We start from the raw sequence: 11702 nt of genomic DNA, 5'->3' as shown, positions 1-11702 counted from the left end.
ACAACACTTCCTCCTGAACTCACAAACAACAAGAAGGGTGATGCAGACAGCAGCAGCAGTATCAGCAGTTCTGTGTGGATGCGTGTATCACTACTGATTGTGGTTACACTGGCCAATGTTCTTGTGTGCTGATTGTGTGTGTTGTGGTGGTGGTGTGACTCAGGTCATCCTTTGTTTTCTTTTCTTTTTTTTTTGCATACATCCACACTACAGTCTAACTAATTTTCCACCTGTTGGGATTTCTCTTCTTTTTTTGTTTGTTAATGTTACTGGGTTTTTTGCTCTCTATGTTTATCCTATAATTATTATTATTGCTACTCCATTGTGTGTGTGTGCGTGTGTGTGTGTTATTGGAGACTCTCTGTGTGCACCTGGGCTTGCACTGTGATAATAATGATAAACGTTTTTTGCAGTGAGAAAAAAGAAATAATAATAACAGATGAATTTATATTTATAATTGCGTATATACACACATATAGACTTACACCCATAGTTGGTGTGTATTTCTGTGTTTACTGGTTAAATTGGGCTAATGGTTAATATGTTTCTTTGTTTATGGTTTGCCAGTTCTTTTTGTGCTGTTTCCTGCACTGTTATAGTGATCTACTTTGAATAGAGAAAAAAAACAGTAATTGTTAGACATAATTTCATTATTGCTTATAAGCAACAGCACACCCAGTCTTCTTCGATATTGTGTGTTTATTGGGCATTTCGTTGTGCTTTGAATTTCTTTTTATTACTTGCTGTTTTGCTTGGGATTTTTTGTAGTACCTCTTTATTGGATTCTTTATGGTTTGTACTAGTTGTCTTATTTTGTGTTTAGTGTTGAATTTCTTGTGTTCTTTGTCGCCATGTATTTTTGTTTCTGTTGAATGAGATGTTTTTATTTCTTTTCTCTGTTACGTTTTTCTTTAACATAATGAAGTAAAACAACAAAGAATTACCCTTTCCATGATGATGCGACCCGTTGTGTGTTTGCTGGTTTTTCTGCTGAGTGTTGCCTCTGTATGCATGGAAGCTAAGGGTCAGCCTGGTGAGGAACATACGCATGAAACAGCTGCTTCGGAATGCCCTACTAAACCACAAGGGGAGTGTCTAAAAGAAGTAAAACCAGCAGGAGCACCTCCAACTACTTCTCTTCCTGTTCAACAACCACAAGTACCTTCTGGTGGTGCTGATTGTACTAGTGGCCATCCGTGTACTACTAGTAGCGGAGTTGCACCTGGAACTACTTCTACTGAATGTGAAAACCCTCCTAAGAAGGAAGGTTGCGCTAACCTTGAGCACCAAACTGAAGACACTTGCCCTGCTGATTCTGGTAAAACTTGTCAAGCACCCCAACAGACTCTCACTCAAGCAAGTGAAGATCACCCTGATGGACAAGGTCCTCCTGGTGAACGTATTCCCGACAGTGCTGATTCTACCGGTAAAACACGTGAATCTGCTGCTGATCGTCCATCTTCTGATACTCATTCTTCTGAACTTCCTCTTACTGTTGTTGAACCTACTGCTCCTGTACCTTCTGATGAGAGTGTTGGTGCGTCTGCAAGTGCATCTCCACCTGAAACCAACAGCAACAGTGTCGCAGGTGGCAATTCAACTAAAGCGGACGGTGACGCAACACAAACGCCTTCAAACACTTCAGACAAAGAGAGTACGGATGGTTCTGAAACAAAAGAGAACGGCAATACATCTGAAGTGGGTGAATCAACAAGTAACCAAACTGAAGGTGATGCGGTAAATACAGCTACAACCACCACCACAACAACAACAACAACAACAACACTTCCTCCTGAACTCACAAATAACAAGAAGGGTGATGCAGACAGCAGCAGCAGTATCAGCAGTTCTGTGTGGGTGCGTGTGCCACTACTGATTGTGGTTACACTGGCCTGTATTCTTGTATGCTGATTGTAATGGTGGTGATGGTGTGACTCGGGTCATCCTTTGTTTTCTTTTTTTTTTTTGCATACATCCCCACAGTCTAACTAATCTTTTACCTGTTTGGATTATCTTTTCTTTTTTTTCTTAATGTTATTGTGTTTTTGCTCTCTCTGTGTTTATCCTATAATTATTATTATTATTGCTACTCCATTGTGTGTGTGTTTTCTTGGAGACTCTCTCTGTGTGCACCTGGGCTTGCACTGTGTTGATGATGATGAACTGCCTTTTTGCAATGAGGAAAAGATAAAATAATAACAGATGAATTTATATTTATAATTGCGTATATACACACATATAGACTTACACCCATAGTTGGTGTATATTTCTATGTTAACTGGGTAAATTGGGCTAATGGTTAATATTTGTTTGTTTGCTTATGGTTTGCTTGGGTTGTTGTGTGTTTTGGCCTGCACACTGTTTTTGCGCTATTCTTCGTGTGGAAGGAATGAATAATAACTGATACATATTTATATTTCTAAGTGCGCACTAACTGAAGTGTACCCATATTTTTCTGAATTGTGTCTTTGATGATGCTGTGGGTATTCTTTAAAATGTTTTTTTTTATTGGGTTACTTTGTTTGTGGTGCCTATTGATATTTTTGCTACTGGTGTTGTTCTGTACAACTTTTGCTTTCGTTGTTTTTTCTTTGTCTCCATCAGTGTATGTGCTTGTGGTTATTGTATTCTCTTTTTGTTCTCTGCTTTTTTTTTGTACGGCTCAGATACCGTAAATAAGGAAACGAATTGCTGCCTTGATGTTTCTTCACCGTGTGTTGTATGTGGTGGCGTTGCTCTTGAGCATTATCTCTTTATGTGTGGCGGCTGATGCTGCTGAACTGTCTTCAGGTGAAGTTGTTGATGGTGGTTGCACTACTGATAATAGTCAAACCGATACGTCTAAGTGTCCTGGAAATGGTAAAGGTGACTCTGGTCCACCTGGCAAAGCAGGTGATGCTGGACCTGTTGGTCCTTCTGGCCCTGATGGAGTTACTGGTGAAGACACCAATGATTCTCAGGATACTAGGGTAAATCAGCAAAATCCGACTAGTGGTTCCAGTCCTGCTGCTCACTCTTCACAACGACAATCTTCTGGTGAACCAGGAAAGCAGGGTCCTTCTGGCCAAAGTGGTGAAGGGAGCAACGTGTCTGGTCGTACTGAAGAAAATCAGGAAGTCAATAAAGGAATTCCTCCTGTTACCACTGTTACTCCTGAATCTTCTACTTCTGCTCTCACTCCTGATCCTAACCCTTCTGAGGGGAGTGTTGTTGAGTCTTCAGATGATGGCCAAACTGGAGGCAAGGGCAACAATACAACACGTGAGAGTGAAAATGGAGATAACAATGGATCTGCGGAGCCACAACCTTCTGCTGACTCTCCTAACACTTCGGCCACAGTGAGTGGTGATGGTTCAGATAATGCAACACCTGGGAATGGCACTACACCTGCAGAGAGTGAATTAACAAGTAATCAAGAAGGTGTTGCAGATAATACAGAAACAACCCCTTCAACCACTACCACCACCACAACAACAACAACACTTCCTCCTGAACTCACAAACAACAAGAAGGGTGATGCAGACAGCAGCAACAGTATCAGCAGTTCTGTGTGGGTGCGTATGCCACTACTGATTGTGGTTACACTGGCCTGTATTCTTGTGTGCTGATTGTAGTGATGGTGGTGGTGTGACTCAGGTCATCCTTTGTTTTCTTTTCTTTTTTGCATGCATCCCTACAGTCTAACTAATCTCTTCACCTGTTGGGATTTTATTCTTCTTTTTTTTGTTTCTTAATGTTAATGTGTTTTGTGTGTGTTTTTACTCTCTATGTTTATCCTATAATTATTATTATTGCTACTACTCCATTGTGTGTGTGTGTTCTTGGAGACTCTTTCTCTGTGTGTGCACCTGGGCTTGCACTCTAATGATAATGAATTCCGTTTTACAGTGAGAACGAAAAGAAATAATAATAACAGATGAATTTATATTTATAATTGCGTATATACACATATATAGACGTACACCCATAGTTGGTGTATTTCTTGTGTTTACTGGTAAATTGGGCTAATGGTTAATATCTTTCTTTTTTGCTAGTCGTTTGCTGGGTCATTGTGTGCTTTGCCCTGCACGGTTTTTGGTAATCTGTTTTATAAGAGAAAAGGAACAAATAGTAGTTAATACAATTTGTATTCTTATGTGCTTGAACACACCAGCATACCCAGTGGGCTGTGAGTTATTTTTGTGCGGTTGGTCCTCTTTTTAATTTGTGTTTTTGTTCATTTTTTTTTGCTTGGGCACTCTGTGTGCTTTCTCCTGCATTGTTGTGTATTGGAGTATTTTGTGGGGAGAGAAAAAATAATAAAGAATACAAAAGTATATTTGTAATTGTGCTTGGTCCTACAAGGAGAGGGAGTTTGATTTTATTGCTATGCCTGCTTCTGATGGTCACTCTCTTAACGTTTTTCTTTTTTTTTCTTTTGAGTGGTTAATTGGGATTATCTGTTTGTTATTGGGTATTGTGTGTTTTGTTCCTTTTATTTGGGCACTATCTGAGTTATGATTGCACCTTTTTTTCATGTGTGTGTGCTTCTGCTGTAATTGTTGAGTGTTATTTGATTCGGTGTCTGTTTTCATCTTGTGTTTTTTTTTTTTTNACAACAACAACAACACTTCCTCCTGAACTCACAAACAACAAGAAGGGTGATGCAGACAGCACCAGCAGTATCAGCAGTTCTGTGTGGGTGCGTGTACCACTACTGATTGTGGTTACACTGGCCTCTATTCTTCTGTGCTGATTGTGTGGTGTGATGGTGTGATGTGACTCAGATCATCCTTTGTTTTCTTTTTCTTTTTTTGCATACATCCCTACACTTTAACTAATCTTCCACCTGTTGGGATTTTCTTCTTTTTTTTCGTTTCTTAATGATATTGTGTTTTGTGTGTGTTTTTGCTCTCTGTGTTTATCCTATAATTATTATTATTGCTACTCCATTGTGTGTGTTTGTGTGTTCTTGGAGATTCTCTGTGTCTGCACCTGGGCTTGCACTGTGATAATAATGATGAACTGCTTTTTTGCAGTGAGGGAAAAAAATAAATATTAATAATAACAGATGAATTTATATTTATAATTGCGTATATACATATAAAGACTTATACCCATAGTTGGTGTATTTCTGTGTTTACTGGGTAAATTGGGCTAATGGTTGATAACTGTTTTTTTGCTTATGGTTGCTAGTGCTTTGTGTGCTTTGTGCTGCACTGCTATGATAATCTAGTATGAATAGAGAAAAGAAAAAAAACAGTTATTGTTACATATAATTTTATTATTGCTTATAAACACCAGCATACCCATTCTTCTTTGTTATTGTATGTTTTGGGGGCATTCGTTGTGCTTTTAATTTCTTTTTCTTTACTTCTTTTCTTGGGATTTTTGTGGTGTCTCTTTATTGGAATCTTTATTCTTCGTAATGATTGTTGTCTTTTTTTTTGTGGTGTGGGTGGGGTAACTCATATTTTGTTTTTTTACGCCGTATTTCTTTCTGTGACGATTTGTCTACGATGACTTTTTTCCCCTTGTTATGTATTTCCTTGACAAGTTCATCTGCCAAAAAAGAAAAGGTAAGTCTTGCCATGTTGCTGCGACGTGTCTTTTGTTTTCTGGTTTTGCTTCTTAGCATTACATGTGTGTGTGTAGCGAACGAAGAGACTAAAGCAGGAATTTCTGTCCCTGCTCCTCATCCTAATCCACTAACACCTTCGGGTGATCTTTCTCCTGGTTCTCCAGGTTCTCCTGGTCCTTGTCCCGGTGGTGCTGATGCTGCTAGTAGTGCTGGTTGCCCTACTGAGAGTGCTGAAAAATCTTGTCCTCCTGATTCTTCTGGTTCTGCCGGTACTCAACCTCAGTGTACTGAACATACAGCAAAGGAACAGGTTCCACCTGGACCGAAGACACCTGTTGATGGTCCTGTAGGTGACACTGGTCATCAAAGGTCTGTAGGTGAAAGAGGTTCTGCAGGGTCTAAGGGTGATTCTTCTACTTGTTCTGCTACTGCTGCTGCTTCTACTAGCGCTACTGGCGGCATTTGCACTTCTGGTACTGCTGGTGCCCTTTCAGGTGATCATGGTGAGGTGCACAGACAACTTCCACAAATACAAAGTTCCCAACATCAACTTCAATCTCACGTTGTCAACGTTGCGGAGGAAATGCAACGACAGGGACAACTGGAATCTACCAAAAGGGAACAACCACAGTTAACGAGTCAAACCAAAACACGTGATTCTTCTCCAGATCAAGTCACCGATTCTACACAGGAAGGCGGTAGGAAGCCCCTACCCCACCACGACTCTCAATCACAAACAGGGTCACCTGATCAAGAGAACACAGAGACCACAAAAACAACAACGCCAGAAAANTAATGGTAATGATGCGCTACGTGCTGTGTATCCTCGCTCTCCTGCTCTCATGTGCGTGTGTGCACGTCCTCGCTGAAGAAGTGCCTGCCGCCGATCTTTCCGACCAAGTCCCTGATACGGAGAGTGAGACAAAGATTCTTGTTGTTACTGGTGATGGCAATTGCCCTCCAGGTACTGAACGTCTTGATGATAATACATGTCAAAAAAAAACAGAAGTTCCTCCCAAAGTACCTGAGGCTCCAAAAGAAGTTGTTCCTGAGAAAAAAGTACCGGTTGTTCCTCCTGAAGTACGTGAAAGTCACCTTGAGCAGACCCCTTCTCAAGGCGAAAGAAACGGTCATGGTAATGGAGTTAGCGATGCTGGTCCGCGAGGTGAAGTTGGTGTGCCTGGTACTGTTACTCCCGCCGTAGAAGGTGAAGCTGAACATTCTGAGGACCAAAGTCACGGTACTCAAGGAGGAAAAGGTCCAGGAACTGGTGTTGGTGGTGCTTCTCCTTCTACACTGGATAATCCAACAGCTGCTGCTCCTGGAGCTGGTACCACTTCTGGTGTTGGTTCTTCTCCTAGTGGGAGTGTTGGGACTGCATCGGACGGCCACAGTGGAAACAGCGGCAGCAGTCCAACAGGAGAAACTACTTCTAACCAGGGAAATAAAGCAACACAACCTTCTACTGCTGTCTCTCCTACCAATTCGGCTACAGGAAGTGAAGTTGGTGATAATGCTGCATTGACTGAGAATGGAAATACATCTGAAGGAACTGAGTCAAAAAATAACCAAGAAGAAGTTGCAGCAAATACAGATACAACAACAACAACAACAACACTTCCTCCTGAACTCACAAACAACAAGAAGGGTGATGCAGACAGCAGCAGCAGTATCAGCAGTTCTGTGTGGGTACGTGTACCACTACTGATTGTGGTTACACTGGCCTGTATTCTTGTTGTATGCTGATTGAGTGATGTTGGTAGTGGTGTGACTCAGGTCATCCTTTGTTTTGTTTTCTTTTTTGAATTCTTACAGTCTATCTAATCTTCCACCTGTTGGGGATTTCTCTTCTTTTTTTGTTTTTTCTTAATGTTAATGTGTGTTTTGTGTTTGTTTTTGCTCTCTCTGTGTTTATCCTATAATAATTATTATTGCTACTCCATTGTGTGTGTGTGTGTGTGTTCTTGTAGACTCTCTCTGTGTGTGCACCTGGGCTTGCACTGTGATGATGATGAATTGCTTTTTATAGTGGGAAAAAAGAAATAATAATAACAGATGAATTTATATTTATAATTGCGTATATACACATATAGACTTACACCCATAGTTGGTGTATTTCTCTGTGTTTACTTGGTAAATTGGGCTAATGGTTAATAACCTTTTTCTTTGTTTGCTTGATGATTTTGCTGAGGTGCATCTTGTGTGTTTTGGCCTGCACACTGTTTTTGCGCTATTCTTCGTGTAGAAGGAATGAATAATAACTTATACATGTTTATATTTCAAAATGCGCATTAACTGAAGTGTACCCATATTTTTCTGAATTGTGTCTTTGATGATGCTGTGGGTATTCTTTAAAAAAAAAATTTCTTAGTTTTTGATTCGGTGCTCTTTTTGTGGTGTCTGTTGATATTTTTGCTTATGGTGTTATTTTGTATGACTGTTGTTTTTGTTTTTGTGCTCTCTGTTACCGTCGGGGAATGTGTTTGTGATTATTTTATGTTTGTTTTGTTCTCTTTTTCTTTTTTTTCTTGTGCAGCTCAGATACCCTAAATAAGGAAAAGATCTGCTGCCGTGATGTTTCTTCACCGTGTGTTGTATGTTGTGGCGTTACTTTTGAGCATTATCTCTTTATGTGTGGCGGCTGATACTTCTGAAGATTCTTCAGTTGAGGTTGGTGATGATAATACTTGCCCTCCTGATGGTAGTCAGTCTGATGGCCCTAAGTGTAATAAATCTGCTAAAGGTGAAAGAGGCGAACAAGGTGCTGCTGGTCATGCTGGACCTGTTGGACCTTCTGGTCCTCCTGGTCCTGCTGGCAAAGCAGGTGCACAAGGTCTACCTGCACCTCCTACTGAAACTGCCAAAGGCCCTCTTGCTGCTGAAAATGAAAGGTTAACTCAAGAACCTCCCGCTAATGGTTCCGATCCTGCTAATCACTCTTCACCACAACTTTCTACTGGTTCACCGCCAAAGCCAGGTTCTAGTGCAACTTCGGGCCCTTCTGCTTCTGCTGTTCCTGGTAGTCGTGTTAACAATGGATCAGATATTGGTTCTGATGTTGATCCACACGCTGCACAGAATCCGCACGGTGAAAAGGGTGCTGGTGTTAAACCTGCTGCTCCTGCACCTGCTGCTGTGGATATTGCTACGCCTGCAGTTAACGGTGGACCAGGAAACAACGACAACAATGCATCCAATGAAAGTACAGATAACAAGGGTGATATCGTCACGTCAACTTCTTCTTCCAGCAGTACAGAGTCACAAAGTGATGGAGCATCTGAAACCACAACGACTGGAAATGACACCACACCTACAGAGAGTGGATCATCAAACAACCAAAATTCGGGAGGAAATAAAGAATCAACCACCACTACCACAACAACAACAACAACACTTCCTCCTGAACTCACAAACAACAAGAAGGGTGATGCAGACAGCAGCAGCAGTATCAGCAGTTCTGTGTGGGTGCGTGTATCACTACTGATTGTGGTTACACTGTCCTTTATTCTTGTGTGCTGATTGTAATGGTGTGGTGGTGTGACTCAGGTCATCCTTTGTTTTCTTTTCTCTTTTTTGCATGCAATCCCTACAGTCTAACTAATCTTCCACCTGTTGGGATTTTCTTTTCTTTTTTTGTTTCTTAATGTTAATGTCTTTTGTGTGTGTTTTTGCTCTCTCTGTGTTTATCCTATAATTATTATTATTGCTACTCCATTGTGTGTGTGTGTGTTCTTGGAGACTCTCACTGTGTGTGCCTGTGGGCTTGCACTGTAATGATGATGATGAACTGCCTTTTTGCAGTGAGAGGAAAAAAGGAAATAATAATAACAGATACATATTTATATTTATAATTGCGTATACATAGACTTACACCCATAGTTGGTGTATTTCTGTGTTTACTGGTTAAATTGGGCTAATGGTTAATGTCTGTTTCTTTGTTTATTGTTTGCTTGTGCTTTGTGTGCTTTGTGCTGCACTGCTATGATAATCTAGTTTGAATAGAGAAAAGAAAAAAAAACAGTAATTGTTACACATAATTTCATTATTGCTTATAAACACCAGCATACCCATTCTTCTTTGTTATTGTGTGTTTGTTGGGCATTCGTTGTGCTTTTAATTTCTTTTTATATACTTCTTTTCTTGGGATTTTTGTGGTGCTTCTTTATTGGATGCCTTATTGTTTGTTTTGGTAGTGTTGTATTGTGTGACTGTTGTTTTTGTTGTGTTCTGTTTTACCACTATTTGTTTTTGTTTCTATTGTATGGGATCTTTATTACTTTTTCTCACTGTTCTATTTTTCTTTAACAAAGTGACGTAAAACAACCAAGAATCATTCTTGACATGATGATGCGACCCGTTGTGTGTTTGTTGGTTTTTATGCTGAGTGTTGCTTCTCTGTGCGTGGGAGGCGAAGTGAAACCTGCTGAGAAACTTCCACTTGAAGCTGCTGCTTCGGAATGCCCTACTAAACCTCAAGGATCTTGTCCAACTGAAGAAGAACCAGCAGCTGCTTCATCTCATCCTCTTCCTGGTCACCCCCCACAAGTACCTTCTGGTGCTGATTGTACTACTGACACTCCGTGTACTACTGGTAGCGGTGTTGCTACTACAGCCTCTCCTACTAATTGTGAGACACATCCTCAGCAGGAAGGTTGCGCTAACCGTGAGCACCAAACTGAAGACACTTGCACTGCTGATTCTGGTAAAACTTGTCAAGCAACCCAACAGGTTAACACTCAAACAAGAAATGATCACCCTGATGGACATGGTCCTCAAGGTACTCATGGTGAGCGGAAGTCCGACAGTGCTGATTCTTCCGGTAGAACAAAGGAAGATGGCGTTGATCGTCCCTCTTCTGATACTGATCCTTCTGAACTTCCTCCTCCTACTATTGCTGAACCGGCTGCTCCATCTTCTCCTGTACCTTCTGATGAGAGTGTTGCTGCGTCCACAAGTGCAGCTCAACCTGAGACCAACAGCAACAGTGTCGCAGGTGGCAATTCAACACAACAAGACGGTGACGCAACACAAACGCCTTCAAACACTTCAGAGAAAGTGAGTACGGATAGTTCTGAAAATACAAACACTGTGAGTGGCACTACATCTGAAGAGAGTGAATCAACAAATAACCAAACTGAAGGAGTGGCAGGTAACACAGATACAACCACCACCACCACCACAACAACAACAACAACACTTCCTCCTGAGTTTACAAACAACAAGAAGGGTGATGCAGACAGCAGCAGCAGTATCAACAGTTCTGTGTGGGTGCGTGTACCACTACTGATTGTGGTTACACTGGCCTGTATTCTTGTGTGCTGATTGTGTGTTCATGGTGACTCAGGTCATCCTTTGTTTTCTTTTTTTCCTTTTTGGATGTATCCCTACAGTCTAACTAATCTTCCACCTGTTGGGGTTATCTTTTTTTGCTTTATGTTTCTTAATGTTAATGTGTGTTTTTTTACTCTCTGTGTTTATCCTATAATTATTATTATTGCTACTCCATTGTGTGTGTGTGTGTGTGTTCTTGGAGACTCTCTCCGTGTGTGCCTGTGCTTGCACTGTGATAATGATGATGAAATGCTTTTTGAAGTGGGAAAAAGAAATGATAATAACAGATGAATTTATATTTATAATTGCATATATATATATATGTACACATATGGACTTACGCCTATAATTGGTGTATATTTCTGTGTTTACTGGGTAAATTGGGCTAGTTGTTAATATCTGTTTATTTGCTTATTGTTTGCTAGTTCTTTATGGGCTTTGTGCTGCACTGTTATTATTATCTACGTTGAATAGAAAAAAACAGTAATTGTTAGACAAAATTTCATTTTTGCTTATAGGCACGAACATGCCCAGTATTCTTCGTTATTGTATGTTTATTGGGCATTCGTTCTGATTTTAATTTTTGTTTTTATTACTTGCTGTTTTGCTTGGGATTTTTTGTAGTACCTCTTTATTGGATTCTTTATGGTTTATACTGGTAGTGTTGTTTTCTGTTTAGTGTTGAATTTGTTGTGTTCTTTGTCGCCATGTATTTTTGTTTCTGTTGTATGAGATATTTTTATTTCTTTTCTCTGTTACGTTTTTCTTTAACATAATGAAGTAAAACAACAAAGAATTACCCTTTCCATGA

General features: G+C 40.3%; 5 protein-coding genes across 5 annotated transcripts; all 5 read left to right on the top strand.

The window, feature by feature from the left end:
* Positions 1–951: 951 nt before the first annotated feature.
* Positions 952–1911, top strand: TM35_000571190 (uncharacterized protein; the record flags this gene model as incomplete). Its single annotated transcript, XM_029030858.1, has 1 exon — positions 952–1911. One exon carries the CDS (start codon positions 952–954, stop codon positions 1909–1911), a length of 960 nt encoding a protein of 319 aa, XP_028877857.1.
* A 788-nt stretch (positions 1912–2699) lies between these two features.
* TM35_000571180 (uncharacterized protein) lies at positions 2700–3608 on the top strand (the record flags this gene model as incomplete). The annotated part of the gene is made up of 1 exon (XM_029030857.1): positions 2700–3608. One exon carries the CDS (start codon positions 2700–2702, stop codon positions 3606–3608), a length of 909 nt encoding a protein of 302 aa, XP_028877856.1.
* A 2747-nt stretch (positions 3609–6355) lies between these two features.
* On the top strand, positions 6356–7306 carry TM35_000571170 (uncharacterized protein; the record flags this gene model as incomplete). Its single annotated transcript, XM_029030856.1, has 1 exon — positions 6356–7306. One exon carries the CDS (start codon positions 6356–6358, stop codon positions 7304–7306), a length of 951 nt encoding a protein of 316 aa, XP_028877855.1.
* Positions 7307–8134: 828 nt separating this feature from the next.
* TM35_000571160 (uncharacterized protein) lies at positions 8135–9079 on the top strand (the record flags this gene model as incomplete). The annotated part of the gene is made up of 1 exon (XM_029030855.1): positions 8135–9079. One exon carries the CDS (start codon positions 8135–8137, stop codon positions 9077–9079), a length of 945 nt encoding a protein of 314 aa, XP_028877854.1.
* An 858-nt stretch (positions 9080–9937) lies between these two features.
* On the top strand, positions 9938–10882 carry TM35_000571150 (uncharacterized protein; the record flags this gene model as incomplete). Its single annotated transcript, XM_029030854.1, has 1 exon — positions 9938–10882. One exon carries the CDS (start codon positions 9938–9940, stop codon positions 10880–10882), a length of 945 nt encoding a protein of 314 aa, XP_028877853.1.
* Positions 10883–11702: the final 820 nt, after the last annotated feature.

This window comes from Trypanosoma theileri (genome assembly GCF_002087225.1).
Source record: "Trypanosoma theileri isolate Edinburgh chromosome Unknown TM35_Tth_57_V1, whole genome shotgun sequence".
In the NCBI taxonomy this organism is placed as follows: domain Eukaryota; phylum Euglenozoa; class Kinetoplastea; order Trypanosomatida; family Trypanosomatidae; genus Trypanosoma; species Trypanosoma theileri.
The sequence above is the reverse complement of the archived record's forward strand: the minus strand, read 5'-3'. Positions and strand labels throughout refer to the sequence as shown.